At 33.5% G+C, this 18347-nt stretch overlaps 1 protein-coding gene across 5 annotated transcripts in view; it reads left to right on the forward strand.

Annotated features, from left to right (window-relative positions):
* CASD1 (CAS1 domain containing 1) overlaps positions 1 to 18347 on the forward strand; it is a 125956-nt gene that overhangs the window by 19972 nt on the left and 87637 nt on the right. For all 5 annotated transcript variants that reach the window (XR_007723997.1, XM_050782908.1, XM_050782909.1 and 2 more), the window contains exons 6-13: positions 3572 to 3616; positions 4034 to 4157; positions 5659 to 5873; positions 8121 to 8543; positions 9614 to 9703; positions 15549 to 15668; positions 16683 to 16839; positions 18241 to 18320. Coding sequence is in view for 4 of the 5 variants with exons in the window: in XM_050782908.1 (XP_050638865.1) it covers positions 3572 to 3616; positions 4034 to 4157; positions 5659 to 5873; positions 8121 to 8543; positions 9614 to 9703; positions 15549 to 15668; positions 16683 to 16839; positions 18241 to 18320 (1254 nt within the window). In the remaining variant the exon portion in view is untranslated. The remainder of the gene's footprint in view (positions 1 to 3571; positions 3617 to 4033; positions 4158 to 5658; positions 5874 to 8120; positions 8544 to 9613; positions 9704 to 15548; positions 15669 to 16682; positions 16840 to 18240; positions 18321 to 18347) is intronic.

The following is an 18347-nucleotide window of genomic DNA, read 5'->3' on the forward strand; positions in this document are numbered from 1 at the left end:
CCACATTTTTGTTGTTAATGTACTATTGCCAGCTTTGTGCTGAGTAATAGTAATGTGGCTGGGAATTAGCTCCAGTCTCAGCCTTCAAGGAATTTGTAATCTAGTAGATGGTGACTTACTGATGAATAACGACAAAAGAAGGCAAAAGCTAACACAGAATTGAGCTCAAAGGATTATGGAAGCACCATGAATAGAGACACTTAGGACAGGAGGTGATGAGAGTATTGGTAATTATCTAAGAACATTTTATAGAGGAGATAATATTTGAGAACTATGAGTTAGGAAGAAGATACACTTATTAAGTAGAATAGCCTTTTAGAAGCCTATAGGCGTAAAAGCAAAGTTGAATTGAGAGGACTCTAAGTAGATTGTTATTCCACAGATATTTCTATATTCTAGGCACTAAGTTAGACACTGTTGATATGTTGGTTAACATAGAGATCCTCCCCTCAAAGAGCTAGATGAATAACACATACACTTAAGCAATGTGACAAGTGCTAAAATAGGAAATGTAAAGGGCACAACAAACAGGATTACAGAGGATAGACCATAAGTGTAATTTTTTTTTAAGTTTTCAAAATTAGTTTTCAGATAAAGTGGTCATGAAGGTGAGTGTGGGGAACGAGAAGTGGGGTTATTTCCTGCAAAGGAAACAGCGTGTGCAATGATGCTGAAGATGGAGTATTCAGGGACTTTCCAGCAGTTTTAGTGGAGCTGACATACAAAATGCTTCTTTATGTGTGTTGGTTTTGGTTGTTCTTTTCATATGCTTCATTTTACAGGGAGTTGACAAGAGATGAGGAAGCAGGTACTACATTATGAATGATATCCTAAGCCATATTGGGGGAGTGGATTTATTTTATCTGTTTTTTAACTACTTCTAAATACTTCAGGGTGTATTTTCTGATAATAAGTACATTGAATTGAATTGAAGTGGAGAACCATTGAAAGTTTTAAACAGGAGAATGATGTGATATAGTGGAAGAGTGGAAGGAAATTAGGCTGACTTGTTAAGAAACTGGCAGTTGAGATGTAATTCTATAAGTGAATGGAAGTCATTAAGTCTGAGCTATTGGATGGATTTGGGGAGTCTTGGTATGGATTGAGGTGATATTTGAAGTTACTTGAATGGAAGAAATTGAATAGGCAGAGAATTTAGAGATTCAAGAGGAGAGGGCTTTTGAGGAATGGAATTATCAAGGAGATTCCGAGAAGTGGCAGTAAAAGGAGTAGGAAGAAAACCAAGGGAGGAAGGACTGTAAAATCACATACAGGGGGAGGTAAGGATTTTAAAAGATGGATAGTCACCAGTGTCACTTTCAAAACTTGCTAAGGTGGAATGAAGCTACAGCGTTTGGCAATCCAGGGTTCGTTAATGGGCTCGTGGGACAGTTTTAATGGATAGTGAAGCCCAAATTCAAAGCATAAGTTGAGGCATAAATGAGAGATAAAGAAATTGGCATAGTGAGGGAAGTTATCTTTCAAGTAATCTGTTGGTTACAGGTGTGAGACAGGGTTGAAGGAAAACTTTTTGAGGATAAGGATGATTTAACACTTTTAAGTTGAGGGAAGGAAAGAGAGTGGAGGAGGAGGACAAGATTGATACTATGAGAGTTGGAGGACATAATTCATGAATCATAGCTCCAGAAGTGAAAAGGGAGGGAATGTAGACAGAGGAAGGCATTAGCCATTGAGAAGAATAGAGACATACTTTCTTTACTCTCTTGTCAGGAAGATAGCTGCGGGAGTATAGAGAAGTTGTAAGAAGGAAGGAAGGAAGGCAAGAGCACACTTGTTGGATGAATTTTATTTTCTCTACGAAGTTTGAGAATTAAACTTTATGCTGAGAAGGAGGGCATGGAATGTAAGGTTTGGGATAACCAGTGTAAGTTTTGGGAATGGGAAAGGCACCTAGAGATGAGGAAAAAATATTAAAAATTTTGTATTCACTAAAAATTCTTTAACAGTATAAAATGAAGCATGCTAAACTGGAAATGGTCATATATCTAAAAGAAAATTGATTTATTTTGTTATTTTTCTCTATTTTTGTAGTATTTTACATGAAGCATGTATTACCTTTATAGTGAAAAAGTAACTGTCATTTTTTACATCAGTCCATTTTTTGTTACTAAATTTCATGCTTGTTTTTAATTGTTTCTTGTGTGTATGATTGCAATATCAGGTCTTTGATGATTCAGAAGTCAGAAGACTTAAGTTCTGACTTACCTGGCAGGCCTCAGCAATATCCTATTAGCCATTCTGAGTCTGTGTCTTTGTTTTATAAGAGATATACAATATCATCTTGCCTGCCCCACAGGGTGGAAGGCAGGGAATCTATATTACAATGAAATAAGAGAATGTACTTAGTAAGTTAGTAAGTACTATAAAGTACTATATACTTGTTATGCTATATATAACATATAGTTACCTACAAATATAATTGTACTATAATATACTATTGCTATATATTATAAATAGCATACAGTAGTCCCCATTTATCCATGGTTAATATGTTCCAGGACCCCAGCATGTGCTGAAACTATAGATGGTACCAAACCCTATGTGTACAATGTTTTTTCCTATACATACAAATGCATGATGAAGTTTAATGTATAAATTAGGCATAGTAAGAGGTTAACAGCAATAAATAATAATAAAATAGAACAATTATAACAGTATCTCAGCATTACTATTTTTGAGCTTTGGGGTCATTATTGAGTAAAATAGGGGTTACTTTAACACAAAGATTGTGATGCTGTGACAGTTGGTCTGACAACTGAGATGGCTACTAAGTCACTAATGGGCAGGTAGCATACAGTGTAACACCCTGGACAAAGGGAGGATTCACATCCCAGGAGGGACAGTGCAGGATAGCATGAGACTTTATCATGTTACTCAGAGTGGCACATAATTTAAAACTTACGAATTATTTATTTCTGGAAGTTTCTATTTAATGTTTTTGGACTTCAGTTGACCACGGGTAACTGAAACAGTGTACACTGAAACCATGTGTAAGGGAGGGAACTACTCTAATTTGCGTTTGGCGAAGGTTTTTAGGGATCTCTACTTGAGTTTTTCTGCATGTGGTCTTTAATAATTATCGGTTTATTTTGTTAAATATGCATTGGATTTCACTTTCCCAGAAGATTGTTTTGGCACTGACCTTGTATTTTATTTAACACTTATGCTGTGTACCCGTTAGGCTTCCATGATTACCTTTTAATTGACTGACATAATACACTAGTGCTTTACTCTAAGCATTTTACTCAGAGTTCAGAATAATATTAGGTCGTGTTAGATTTCAGTGGTGCTTTTTTTTTAGAACGTCAAAGAGTTAACCATCCAAATTTCTGTCATCCTGTATGTATATGTAGCCTTACAAGATTTTAGGCATTGGATATCGGTCTTGCTATAACAATAATAAGCGATAATAATAACAAGGAATTCTAAAAACTTAGAATGAATTTAGAAGGAAGAACTTACATTTTAAGGAAAAAAAATTAAATGATCTTATTTGTATTAATTCCCTGAACTGGATATAATACTATGATAAAGATTTTTCTTCCTTTAGGATTCCATTGCAAAACCACATGTGATTGTAGCAGGAGCTGCCACAGTAAGTTATTATCTATATTCTTAATGATTTTGTTTCACGTTTAAGACCATGCTAAGAAAAAGTTAATTTGTATTCAGAATTCTTGATTGTACCTAAATTTTTAATTCTTACTTCTATTATGATTAGATTGTTGAATTTTAATAAGGTTGGAATGAACTTAGGAAACTTACTGTTAAATATCAGTATTTTTTATATCTAAAATTGTATTCTTCTTGAATGCATTGAAAGTATAGTTTTATAACAGCTTTTTCTAATTGCCTTCATGTATTTCATGAAATAATTTGACCAAATTTTATTCTTATATTAAATAAAATGAGAAATATCTAAAATAATAACACTTGTTACAATAGGTAAATTATATACTTTAATTGTTTATGATAAATGCTACATTAATGGATAATATATACTTCTTTTTAGTGGTCCATCAAGATTCACAATGGTAGCAGTGAAGCGCTTTCTCAATATAAAATGAACATTACCTCCATAGCACCACTTTTAGAAAAATTGGCAAAGACTAGTGATGTTTATTGGGTCTTACAAGGTAAGGAATGAGTAATGAGAAAACGTCATTTTGTGTATATTTTGAAGCATGGGTTTTTATTATCTTCTGTTTCAAGAAGCAGAATTACTGCTTTATGTGAATTAATTTTGAAACAAGATTTGCAAGATTAGAGTACACTTGAGTTATTTGCTCTCCTTTTTCAAATGTAAGGAACAAATTAATAAACATAGGTGAAAAATAAGAAATATCCTCCAAGGAACCTCAGCAGAATGGCTATAGAATGTATAACAAAAAGATAAGTCCTAAAGGCAAATGAGATGTGGTCTCTCTGACTTTTTTTCTTACAAAACATATTTATTGTGATTGGGAAATATATAGAAAAAATACGATCTATTTCATAATATATATATATATTTTTTTGAGACAGGGTCTCGCTCTCTTTCCCAGGTTGGAGTGCAGTGGCATGATCTTGGCTCACTGCAACCTCCGCCTCCCAGGCTCAAGCGATCCTCCCGCCTCGGCCTCCCGAGTAGCTGGGACTACAGGTGTGCACCACCACACCCAGCTAATTTTTTGTATGTTTGGTAGAGACGGGGTTTTGCCGTGTTTCATAACATTAAAGTCATTAGAAGTAAATATACTTCACCCTGCTTCATAATATTAAAGTCATTAGAAGTAAATATACTTTTTTAGCAAGCAAAGGGTTTCTGAAAAAATAAAAATAATTAAATAAAATACACTTTTGAATTGACAGAATATGTTTAAATTTACACAATCTAGTTTATGCTTGGTAATGAAATTCTTAGTAGACATTAGGATAACTCATTTTAGGAATTTATTGAATGTTATTTAATGCCTAGCACAATATGAAATGTCATGGATATTTTAGCAATTCATGCTTTTTGTCAGGAATTCTTATTATTTCCAAGTTGAATGTCAAAATGAAAGGAATAAGAAAAATGGTAGTGATGATCTGTTCCATAATTCCTATTTTATTCACAGACTCATTGTTACCCTTTCTCATATTAAAATGAGGAAAAATTAAATTTATTTATAGTAAGTGATAAGACAATAGGCAGACCTTGAGCCTCAATAATATTACCTCCTAATGGTATGAACAAAGTTTACAGAATTAAGCAGTGACAAGAGAAAAAAAAGATGGGCAGCTATTTTTATTTAAGCAATCTTCTATAACTAATTTTAGATTTCTTGTTACCCATTATATCCCAGCATCCAAAAATGTTAAACTCTTAAGACATGCTAGAGCATAAAAATATTGCCCCAAATCTGTGTATATAGAGATGAGACAACAGTTCTTTAAATTTGAGAGGGATATTGCTTGACTCAAAACTTGAATATAAAATGGGAAATCTGCTGCAAACTTTGGGAAGCTTTATGTAAAAATGAATTATTAGGTACCTGATATCATCTATACTTTTAAAAACAACATTTGAAATGTGGAACAGCTAACGTGCATGATCACGATTTTTACCAATAGGGATTTTTAAAATGTGTTTTTAAAAATGTATCTCACATGCAGATCCTGTTTATGAAGATCTATTAAGTGAAAATAGGAAGATGATCACTAATGAGAAGATAGATGCTTACAATGAAGCTGCAGTCAGTATTTTGAATAGTAGCACCAGAAATTCTAAATCAAATGTTAAGATGTTCAGTGTTTCCAAATTAATTGCTCAAGAAACCATCATGGAATCTTTGGATGGCTTACATCTTCCTGAATCAAGCAGAGAAACTGTAAGAAATTTTTACATATATCAGTAGATGGAGACTATAATATCAATTGCTTTAAGCCATAAGTCATTATAACATGGTTATAAATAATTTATTTTATTGCAGTCCTAGTAACTTGTAGTTATTCTGTATAGATACATCTAGAAATACTTTTGCTTTCTGTCATCTAGCTGAATATGTACATAAGAGTTTTGGTACATTCTAAGAGAGAAAGAAGTTAGGGAAGAAGGGAAATTAAACTTCATTTATTGAGTGCTAATCACTGTTAATATACATTGTCTCCTCAGAAGCATGTATGTTCTCAGCACACTCACGTTTAAAAACTACTGCTTCTATGTTCTCCTTACGTTAAACCTTAAGGTTATAAGATTAAGCGTCAATGAAGAATACACTTTTTAATGCTTAAAATAATTTTTATTATTTCCCTATAGCTCTTCTGGCCAGGCGTGGTGGCTCATGCCTGTAATCCCAGCACTTTGGGAGGCTGAGGCAGGTGGATCACTTGAGGTCAGGAGTTCGAGACTAGCTTAACATAGGGAAACCCCATCTCTACTAAAAATACAAAAATTAGCTGGGCGTGGTGGCACATGCTTGTAATCCCAGCTACTCGGGAGGTTGAGGCAGGAGAATTGCTTGAACCGAGGAGGCAGAGGTTGCAGTGAGTCAGGATCCCACTACTGCACTCCAGCCTGGGTGACAGAGAGAGACTCTGTCTCAAGAAAAGAAAAAAAGAATTCTTACAACTCTTCTATCCTAAGCATTATTCAAGATACAGAGTACATACTGAACAAATCCAAGTTGACCTATGGAAGGGGATTTAGGTTAAGTATGAAAGAGAACTACATAACTATAAATTTTAACAAACAGTGGAACAAATTAGTTTTTTTCTCATTAAGCAGTGGTTCTTAACCTTTGTGAGAGTTGCATGAGCCCTTTGAGTATCTGATACAAGACAAGTGGGCCGGGCGCGGTGGCGCAAGCCTGTAATCCCAGCACTTTGGGAGGCCGAGGCGGGTGGATCACGAGGTCAGGAGATCGAGACTATCCTGGCTAACATGGTGAAACCCCGTCTCTACTAAAAATACAAAAAACTAGCCGAGCGTGGTGGCGGGCGCCTATAGTCTCAGCTACTTGGGAGGCTGAGGCGGGAGAATGGCGTGAACCCGGGAGGCGGAGCTTGCAGTGAGCCGAGATCACGCCACTGCACTCCAGCCTGGGAGACACAGCGAGACTCCGTCTCAAAAAAAAAAAAAAAAAAAAAAAAAAAGACAAGGGTTTTGTTCTTCTCCTGCAGAATAATGTGTATGTTTGCATATACATATGGTTCTCCATATACATAAAAGGGCTTGATGAACCCCCTAAAAACTGGTAAAGAACCTTGCAGTGGAATTTGCAGGCTAGTATCTGTAAGAGTGCCAGGCATAAAACCACCTGCAGTCTTAAGGCTAAAAGGATGAGATTTCCTCGAATCTTGCTTATTTTGAATGTTTAGGCTTAAATAACATAATCATCTGGAGTTCCACAGATGCCTAAACTACGAAGTTTTTATAAAACTAGAGTTTGACTGAACCTTCAACTAGACAGACTCTTGACAACTTTCCCAGAATAATTTTATTGTAGTTAAACCATGTTGAAGGTTCTAAGTTTTATTTAACATGAGATATCTTAAAACTGTAGAATCCTAAATGGCCTATAAACTATAATCCAAATGAAAGACCTATTACAAATATTGCTAGCTAAAAATTAATAATTTTTTAGTGGCAGTTATTTTATGCTTTTTTTTTTTTTCACATTTAAACAGTAGACTTTATCTTAAGTGTCCTGATATCTTTTGTTTTGAAAGTCTTCTAATTAAAATTCTTTGGTCCTTGATGTCTGTCAGCATTTTTTAACTAAAGGTCACAACCCATTAACAACCATGAAATTGGTGTTGGGAAAAAAAAAAGAATAGAACAATCTCGGAGTGCATTCCAAGTAGTAAGGATAGGTATTGTTTCGTGTAAATGTCCTGGGTCACATTATAAAATGAATTTTGTATTTTGGTTCATAGCCCCAGAAGTTTGAAACACCCTGAACTAGCTGTTACAGATGGAAGGAATACCATTATTTGCGTGATTTGGGAAATGGTAGCAAAAGATACAAAAGCATTCTGGTTTCAGTGCTAAAAACTCAGTAGTAGTCACTGGAGAAAATTTAATGTGAAATACATCACTGACAAGATAATAACCAAATAACTTGATTTGTTCACAGAGTGCAATGATTCTTATGAACGTGTACTGCAATAAGATTTTGAAGCCTGTGGATGGGTCCTGTTGTCAACCTCGGCCTCCTCTTACTCTCATACAGAAGCTAGCTGCTTGTTTTTTCACTTCATGTATTATCGGATATTTAATTTTTTACATAATTCATCATAATGCTCATCGGAAGAATAAGCCATGTACTGATTTGGAAAGTGGAGAGGAAAAGAAAAATATTATCAATACCCCTGTGTCTTCATTAGAAATACTTTTACAGTCTTTCTGCAAACTTGGCCTGATTATGGCATATTTCTACATGTGTGACCGTGCAAATCTGTTCATGAAGGAAAACAAATTTTATACACATTCATCTTTCTTTATTCCAATTATCTACATTTTGGTTTTGGGAGTATTTTACAATGAAAATACTAAAGAGGTAAGAGTCATTTTCTTTTTAACTCATGTTACCCTTTTTATCATTATAAACTCTGTTAAAGAACTAATATCATTTATCGTGACAGAATATACAAACAGGTATATAGATGAAGATGAAGGAATATTGTAGTTACACTTCACTTAGTGGACTCTTAACTGTTGCTTTTTCGGAACAGTTTGGAGAAAGGTCAGAGTCACGTGAAAATGTTGAAAAGTTGAGAAATATGACCTGTGAAAAAGATTTCATGACTTAGTGTTATTTTGCCTGCTTGTTGATGGAGAAAGTTGAAGTACTTCTGATTTTATAATGGTCTTCAAGCATGAGATACTATTATCTTTTATAAAGTAAAATAATATGATTATATTAACAAATACCTATGCACACAGACATTTTATATTTATATATTTATCAGTCAGACATATATACGTACCAATTAGAACTTAATGATGTGGCCACCACTACTCACAGTATTCTGATTTTCCTATTTTAGAATTGCTGTCATTGCTCAAAATATTTGTGTAACTTCCTTACAAGGCATGATTTATTTGAATTACTGAATTCTATTGTAAAACATACCTCTCCTGTGAGGATTATTAATTAGGTATTCATCTTCAGTGAGAATATATTGGGGAAAGTAAACTGTAATGATAGAGCTTTTTTTCCTGTCAATGAAGTGTAGGGGAAGTGTAAGATCCTTTTAACTCTGAAATTCTAAAGAAAATTATAGAATGCCATTTTTAGATTTATAAATACATCTGTCATAGTTTAATTTTAGTACATTTAATTTTAATACATTGTCATTTAATACAAAACCAAGGGGATCAACTTAAATATTCAAAATCTCTTTAGTTTATATTTTTCAGATTCATATTATATTTAAAATAGTTTTACACTATCTTTTAGCAAGAGATAAAATGACAGTTTTTAACTCTTTCTCACCACCATCAAGGTTCTTTTGACAGAAGCATTAGCTTTATGTCCTGTAAGAAGACTTTTAACATACTTATTATATACTGTTAAATAATTTCTTCATGATAAATTTTAAAAGAGATTTTGGTTCCTTTACACAGACCAAAGTATTAAATAGAGAACAAACAGATGAATGGAAAGGCTGGATGCAACTTGTGATTTTGATTTATCACATTTCTGGAGCAAGTACAGTAAGTATTGGAATTTAAGTTCAGAAAGTACAGAAAATGATGTCATTTTAATGTTTCTTTAAGGGCACTAGCTTTTCTGTGTTTTATATTCTCTACCAGTTATAGACCCTTCTTATTTCCCACTTAATCTTTCTGCCTTTCCATTCTCCTAACTCTTTGAGAAAATGTAATTTTAAAAGCAAAATTTTTTTTTAAAAAAGATAAGGCAATAATTGATTTGTATTTACTTGGCCTTAATTTTTAATGTAATAGAAATAGCTGATATCTAAGGGTATTATTTTATGCCATCTTATTGAACAGCTAATTTGAAGTTATCAGGAAACTTTGAAGAGGCCAGGTGCAGTGGCTCATGCCTGTAATTCAAGCACTTTGGGAGGCCGAGGCGGGTGGATCACTTGAGGTCAGGAGTTCAAGACCAGCCTAGCCAACATGGTGAGACCCTGTCTCTACTAAAAATACAAAAATTAGCCGGGCATGGTGGTGCATGCCTGTAATCCCAGCTACTCGGGAAGCTCAGGCAGGAGAAACACTTGAACCCAGGGAATGGAGGTTGCAGTGAGCCAGTGTTTCGCCACTGTACTCCAGCCTGGGTTGCAGGGCAAGACTCCGTCTCAATAAAAACAAGAAAAAAATAAACTTTGAAGATGATGATTATAAAGGATGTAGCATAGGCAAATTACTACCAGAAGAAATCAAATTTGATTATTATAGTTTATGTTCTATACTTCACTGTCTTTTAGGAAGTGTGACTAGCTGTTTTTACATTTTTAAAGTTTAAAAAACTTACAACTCTCTTGCCTCAGTGTTCAAAGAATCCAAATACAGGCGAACTACCATTGTAGACTATGTAGAGTGTGCCATACTTCCTAAGTGCTAAGTACTATTGCCTCCTCTGTGCTGTGGAGGACCCTTCCTTTGGTCACCTAATTAGTGCCTTTTGTACCTGGAAAAAATATTTTTTTCCTTCTCCATAGGTGTCTTAAAAGACAGGATTATTATAATCTCTGGCCACCTTGGATGTGGCAGGGCTAGAAAAAAATGTGTGCTCTGAATTTTAACACCCCAGCCACATTACAGTTAAAACAAACTTTTGTGGCTGAGCCTAACAGCCACTTTTCACACAAACTTTTATAGTGAAGATGCAAACTTTCCATAAAATATGTTTGAAAATTTTAAGAAAATCATAATTTGGGAACAACTGAACTGTTTTTTATTGTTCTATTTGCTTACAGAAAGCACACATCTATAAACAGTACGTGCATCAATGATAAGTTGAAGTTAGAGAGGAGTGTTGCCCAGAAAGGAGTATTTTGAAGATTTAAGCAGCATTAAGAAGATAAATAACATGGTTACTAGTGTTTTTCAGATATCTCTAACAATTGAAGGATGTCTTTCTTCATTGTCTCTTTATTATTTTCAAAAATTATGATTTTATGAATTATTTATTTGAAGTGTAGAAGTCAGAGAAATGAAGTATAAATTTTACTAAAATTATTTGGCTATGATATGTACATTTGTTGCAATAGGGAAATTCCTGTGATGCTGCAGCTGAAGGGAAGCTAGTGAATTTGAGTCATTATGAAAGAGCCAAGATAGTGTAAATGATCCAAGGCAAGGAGAGATGGAGATAGTAAGACATAGTTTATAAGCCCAGCTAAGAATTTGTAGTATAAATCCAGAGATTCTCTAAGAAGTAAGTAGAGATGAAAATTGAATCCTAAGAATATCTCTGATGTGTGAATAAAGACTGGGTAATGGGAATTTGTTTTAAGAAAATACCACTTAGAGACATAATTAATTGCTGACATATTAAAGGGTGATACTACTGTTTAAAAAAAATCAGGTAGAGAGAATTAATGGCAGATTAAGTTCCTCAATTCAGTGATTCAAGAAAGGATTTATATCATAAAAGGATGAAGGCAATTTGGTATTCTATTAAAATCATTTACCAACCTAACATTCTAATATATCTTACACTGCATCCTAATATATTCTAATTTACAATTTTAAAAAATCTCTGTTCTGGAAGGACATACTTTTCACTAACAGATCATTTATAATGATTAATTAACATATCCCTGTTCTTTTGTATAGGATGTTGTGGTTAAAAAATTTGCTTTATCTACATAGGCAAAACATTATTAGTATACGTTATAGCATATTTGGGGACTTGATTCTTGGATATTTGAGGGATTACTCATCTTAAAAACTTTCTAACATGATTATTTTAATTAATATTTTTTATTTTGAATAAAATCTCAAACTTCAGTTGTGTCATGTTTTTATGCAAAAAGATAAGAACTGTTCAAAAATTCTGGAGAATTATGAAAATAATCCTTATAGTCTGACAGATTCTCACTGTTAGTGTAAATATTATTTTAAAGTGTATATATGAAATATAGATTAAATGTGAATTTAATATGAAGAGAATAGTGGGTTTGGTATATATGGTAGTTGGATTTTGTGTTCCATTGTTTCGTTTTTTGTTTTTTTTTTTTGCCTTTGGAGAGTTTGTAACTTCCATGGAAAGACCTGAATGAAAGGTCATGAGAATATATGGGGGACTAAAGAAAGAGCAGAACCGGAAGTCAAACTAGCTATTAACTGTAATGTAAACTTGAAATTTCATACATATTTTTAATAATAAATTTTTGTTGTAAGTAACATAACAAAATAATAGAGAATTTTGAATATGGATCATACAGTAAATACTGTTGTCTTCGTATTAAAGTTATTGGTTATGGTAATGATAATGTGGTCATATAAGAAACCATCCTTTTTTCTTGAGATATACGTGGTGAAATAGTTTAGGAGCACTGTCACATGGTCTGCAACATACTTTTAAAAGGTCCAGCATACAGCATATAAGTGTCCATTGTACTAGTACAACTTTTCTGTTTATTTTAAATATCTTAAAATGTTGGAATAAATATTACATGAAATTTGCAATAAGGCCAAAATCGGCAAAAACTTGGAAAATTGTTGTTACAGTATTTAATTTTGTTTAAATGAACTAACTGTTTAAATGTAATAACCAACCCAACTTTGTAGTCCCAGCCCCAGTCTTTAAGGGAGTTGAAAGCATGTTTTATGGAGAGTGCTTAAAGTAATTAGGAATGACTAACCTAGGTTCGACATCTGTTTTCAAATATTTATAGAGCCATCGGATGTAAAAGTGAGTTAGCTCTGACAGACTCTAGAGCTAGACTTTCCGCTGTGCTAGCCCCATTCGCTGCATGTGGCTGTTGAGCACTTTGTAGCTATTCAGGATTCAAATGTGCTGTAAGTGTGAAATACATACCACATTAAATATGGTTAATTATGATGAATCAGTAATAGATTTAAAAACTTTATATAAAGAATGAAAATAGCTCATATATTAAAATAATATTTTGAATATATTGGGTTAAATAAAATATATTTATTGAAATTAATTTTACCTGTTTCTTTTAACTTTTAAAATGTAGCCTCATTAGAAAATTGCTTATGGCTCACATTTTATTTTATTTCTGTTGGACAGCGCTGCTCTAGAGGATTGAACTTAGTAGCTTTTACATATAGTTAGGTTTCTACTTTCCATGAAAAGGAACATTATAGCAGTTAGTGACCATCTAAAGGTGGAATGGATTGCATTGGGAGTTTGTTTTCTGCTATTAAAAGATGCTTAGACAATCCACGAAGGGGATATTTTAGAGTACATTCAAAAATGAGGTAAGGGCACAGATTTGGATTAGATAAATTCTGAGGTTATTTCAGTACATTTCCTGCCTCCATCCTTGTGATTCTAATATGTTACACCCTTCTTGAAAATTTCTGATGTAATAAGTCATTTAAAAAGAACATGATGAAGGGCAATAAATAAAAACTCTTTGATATGTAGATTGTAGGTGCTGTAGGAACTCAGGAAGGAGAAATGACATTCATCTGATAGCAAAAATTGGAGTTTTGAACCAGGCTCTGAAGAAGAGTAGGATTTGAATAAGCAAAACGCTTAGGGGAAGAACATTCCAGGGCAAGAATAAGCAGGTAAATAAAAGAGACTTGACAAAAGAGTACAAGAAGGATCAGTTTAAGAGACAGGGAATCTCTAAGTTTGCTTAGAGTGGAGGCTGTGTAGAAGAACTTACGATCTAAGTTCATGTTTGTTTGTTTTTTTTTCCCCAGAAGAAATATCTGTCAAAAAAGAAACAGATGAATTCAAGGTTGTTTGCAAAAGATGCATATATTTCAGGACTTGTAAAATCTGTTTAATGTGTCTGCCCAATTACTTTATTTTATCCTACAAAGTATCACTTGGGAAAGGCACATTAACCTGAAATGATCACAAGCAGTGTTAATGCTAGGTAACTGCAGAGATGATCAGATGAGTTCGTAAAATAGAAGCCAAAGAAATTTTACATAGATCTAATTAATTATCCCCAAAAGAATGGCCTTATAATTACAAGGATTGCATGTCACTGAACAAGCCTTTTAAATATCACTTTATTTTTGTTATTTTTTGTGACGGAGTCTTGTTCTGTCACCCAGGTTGGAGTACAGTGGCGTGAGCTTGGCTCACTGTAAGCTCCACCTCCCGGATTCAAGCGGTTCTCTTGCCTCAGCCTCTGAGTAGCTGGGATTACAAGTGTGTGCCACTATGCCTGGCTCATTTTTGTATTTTTAATAGAGATGGGATTTCACCATGTTGTCCAGGCTGGTCTCAAACTCCTGACCTCCGGTGATCCACCTGCCTCAGCCTCCCAAAATGCTGGGATTACAGGCTTGAGCCACTGCACCCAGCCTTAAAGATCACTTTAGAAAGCAGTGTATGGCCAGGAGCAGTGACTCACGCCTGTAATCTCAGCACTTTGGGAGGCCAAGGCAGGTGGATCACCCGAGGTCAGGAGTTCTGGCCAACATGGCGAAACCCTGTCTCTACTAAAAATACAAAAAGTTAGCTGGATGTAGTGGTGGGCGCCTTTAGTCCCAGCTACTTGGGAGGTTAAGGCAGGAGAATTGCTTGAATCCAAGAGGTGGAGGTTGCGGTGAGCCGAGATCACGCCACTACAGTCCAGCCTGGATGACAGAGTGAGACTGTCTCAAAAAAAAAAAAAAAAAAAAAAGCACTGTACAAATTATGCTGTGGAAATTGTGCTTGTACACATAAAGGGCCAGCAGGTGGTAGATAGGTGGAATGACAGTGTTCTAAGGTTATGAGAATTAGTGCTAGTAAATTAGATAACATTTTTGGTGCCTTCTATCATATGTGGATTCACATGTGTTGTATTTCATTCAACTTAGAAGTAAAGATGTGATGCTCTCAAATACCATAATAAATGACACTAAGGGACTTGGTAATGATGAAGATAGTGATGTAGGAGTGTAAAACAAAATTGTTTTGTAAAATAAGAGTGGGAGGGAAATAATATTCCTAAATTATGTTTACACTGGGTAAAAGTGCAAATCCATCTTGCATTCAGGATGTATGACAGTTAATAATTATAGCTATCATATATTGAATTTTAATTGGTTTCAAGTTAATGTATAAAGTGCTTCACATTTATTATCTCATTCATCCTTCACAAGAACCCTTCAAGGAAGGAAGGAATAGTCTCATTTTGCAAATCAGAAAACTCAGTCATGTTAGAAAGTAGCAGAATTAGAATTTGAACCTAGGTCTCTCCAATTCCAATTCTACATTTTTGTAATCCTTGCTATAATGATTAACTTATGAGAATCAACGTTGTGATTGAACTGATGCCAAGTGCTAATAATGATTTATTATCTTTGTTAAATGTACTTTTTATGATAATCCAAGGTGTAGTTGATGCCAACATATGTTTTACCTGTTTATCTTTGTCAACAGTTTTTGCCTGTATACATGCACATTCGAGTTCTGGTTGCCGCATACTTATTTCAAACAGGGTATGGTCATTTCTCATACTTCTGGATCAAAGGAGATTTTGGAATCCATAGAGTATGTCAGGTAGGAATGCACTGTTATTTCCTTTTCTTTCAGTTGAACATGCTTTCTTGAGAAATCATTAACTTGAGAAAAAAATATAAATATAGTCGTTATAAGACTATGAATAATTTGAACTCATGAAATAGCACTGTAAAGTTGTATTCTGTGTTCTATGTTTAGTATTTCAAGATAAATAGTGAAAGAAGGAAAATATAATTTAATATATAATAAAAGCACTGGTACACAGGAGACAGCATTGCTGATTCACTTTGGTTTTGTAGAAACGGACAGTTACCTGGAATTAGTATAATGTGCTATGTTTTCTTTCTCTGAGAAGAGGATGAATATTAATTAAGTTTCTACCTAGTGCTAAGTAGTTTCTCAACATTATTTCATTTACCCCACATTACAACCTTGAGTTGTTATCCTTATATTTACAGATGAGGAATGTAAGGCTCAGAGAGCTTAAATAATTTGCCCAAGGTCACATAGTAAGTGGTAGAGCACTAATAAAGCTCTGCCCAAATTCTGTGTTTTTTGAATGACATTAAACTGATATCTGAAATGACTGTTATGAAAGTCCCAAAGACACTTATAAATTTGAGTTTTGAGTAATACTATTTCGTATGTATGACAACTCTTAATTTGATCCCAAATGGGGTAAATCAACATTTAACTAGATGAAATGGACAATGCTTTCTTAAGATAATATAATCTGTGCTTCGAAACTATAGCCCTCAGAAGGACTGCTTTTTTCTCCTTTAGCAAGATAGCAATTACAGCCAGAGGACAGCCTAGGTTGGTGCTTTGCTGGGATTTAGTTAATGTAATGATGTATGCATATTTTATATTCAACTCTTCACGGTGATTGTAGAACAAATGTAATTTAAGGGATTAGTAATGTGTACTTGTACAGTCATTACTGAGTCTTAGCCATTTATACTCTGTCAGAGAAATTCTGCCTTTGCTGTTTGTGTATACCTAGAATGAAAACCATCACTTAGAATGAAACTATTTTCTTCTCCTTTTCAATAGGTTTTATTTCGTCTCAATTTCCTGGTAGTGGTGTTATGTATAGTAATGGATCGACCTTATCAATTCTATTACTTTGTCCCCTTGGTCACTGTATGGTTCATGGTCATATATGTTACTTTAGCACTATGGCCACAAATAATCCAAAAGAAAGCAAACGGTAAATATACTTTCTTACTAATGTTAGTAAATATATTTTTTCAAAGTGTGAAATTTCTTTTTAGTTGCTAAAGGATATTATTTTTATTAAGTGATATAGACAGTTTAAATTTATATGTAGTTTTGACATTTTGAAGTTCTGTTCTTAAACGATATTTCTAAAATGTTACAGCTAAGTAGTTAAAGTAATATTAACAGTGGAGAATAATAGTTTACATTGTATATGTTTTTTCTTTTTTAAATTTAAATTTTTCAAAACCATTTTACATATTAACTAATGCTACAGTTTTTAAACTGTCTTCTTATACAGAGGCAGAGTGGAAAGAGCTGAAAGAGAGAAGGGAAAGCCAAATAAGCCTCCATGCCCCTATGTCTTGCTTCAATCTTGGCAGCTCTACTTTGATTTCTTATGTATATATTGAGATTTTTGAGTAAATATTTCTTTGCAAAATGCTTCTTATGTCAAACACAATTAAAAGCACTAATATAATTTATTTTCTAGACAAGCGTTAAAGCAGTTATTATCAACCTGTTTTACATATAAGGAACGTAAATACCCAAAAGCTTGTTATTTTCAAATTTCACATGGTTAGTTACTAATAATGTTCAAAGTGAGGCCACAGTCATTTATCTTAATGCTTTTTTCACCCTCAAGATCATATAATTAAAATAAAATCTTCCTTTTTTGGAAAAATAATTTTTTATTTTAAAAAATGTATTTAACTTGACTCAACCCAATATTATATGTCAAAAATATTTTTCCATTGGCTTCCAGTATAATATCAAATAATTTTTCAGGAATGAGTTGAGGTCTAGCCTCTATTAAAGTCCAATAGTGTCTTTGGACAGCCTTTGTCATTTAATTTCTCTATACAAACCCAGCATATTGATCAAATAAACTATCAATATGTATAAACTTTGAACACGTAATTTTAAATATGCATATGTTACAATACATTTTATATTTAAACTCTAATCCATTAGGGAGTTTAAGCTTTCTCCTTGGAACTTTAATGTTTAAGCAATATCACCTAAGTCATATTCAGCAAGAGTGTTTGTTAGAATTATATTGAACATCTTGTTCCAGATGTTGCTGTAACTTTGAATAATGAATAAGTATAATTGAATCTAGGAGGCATTTTGAAAGTTATTTCTAATGGATGAACAGCAGGTGTACAGGGTATCAGTTATACTTTATAGCCTCATTCCTAGCAAGAATCCTTTGTTTTTCTTTTTGTCCTACTTGTAATTTATACCAGCTAGGTATATTTTGTGTATTCTTGTAAGCATTCTTATATTCTTTTAAGAACTATTCAGCATGTACATATATCAAATAGAGAGTATTTAATATGTTGTGTAATATAAATTTATTTTTTAGTAAATTAAATATTTTCTCTCTTAGGAAATTGTTTCTGGCATTTTGGCTTACTGTTGAAACTAGGCTTTTTGCTGTTATTCATATGTTTTTTGGCATATTCTCAGGTTTGTACAATCCTTTCAGTTTATATT

The sequence above is a fragment of the Macaca thibetana genome, chromosome 3 (genome assembly GCF_024542745.1).
Source record: "Macaca thibetana thibetana isolate TM-01 chromosome 3, ASM2454274v1, whole genome shotgun sequence".
In the NCBI taxonomy this organism is placed as follows: domain Eukaryota; kingdom Metazoa; phylum Chordata; class Mammalia; order Primates; family Cercopithecidae; genus Macaca; species Macaca thibetana.